The 309-nt window shown below is 79.9% G+C and overlaps 1 protein-coding gene across 1 annotated transcript in view; it reads left to right on the forward strand.

The window, feature by feature from the left end:
* CLEC11A (C-type lectin domain containing 11A) overlaps window positions 1–191 on the forward strand; it is a 1,374-nt gene extending 1,183 nt beyond the window's left edge. The window contains exon 3 of the mRNA XM_021719451.1: window positions 1–191. This exon is cut by the window's left edge and continues 276 nt beyond it. Coding sequence (XP_021575126.1) covers window positions 1–191 — 191 coding nt within the window.
* The last annotated feature ends 118 nt before the right edge of the window (window positions 192–309 follow it).

Raw genomic sequence — 309 nt, forward strand, 5'->3', positions numbered from 1 at the left:
TCTTCGCCTGGCACCGCGCGCCCCGCCCCGAGCCCGGCGCCCAGCCCAGCCCCGCGCCGCACCCGCTCAGCCCCGACCAGCCCAACGGCGGCGCGCTGGAGAACTGCGTGGCGCAGGCTTCGGACGACGGCTCGTGGTGGGACCACGACTGCGAGCGGCGCCTCTACTACGTCTGCGAGTTCCCCTACTAGCGGGGCCGGCCCCCGCCGCTGCCTCTGTCCCGCCGCCCGGCCCTCGCCTGCGCCGTGCACCCGCCACCTACCCTCCCCGAGCGCCCCCCCCCCGGGGGGAGGGGGCCCCCCCCCCCCC

Source organism: Carlito syrichta, unplaced genomic scaffold, assembly GCF_000164805.1.
Source record: "Carlito syrichta isolate Samal-C Ts95f unplaced genomic scaffold, Tarsius_syrichta-2.0.1 Scaffold115574, whole genome shotgun sequence".
NCBI lineage: Eukaryota > Metazoa > Chordata > Mammalia > Primates > Tarsiidae > Carlito > Carlito syrichta.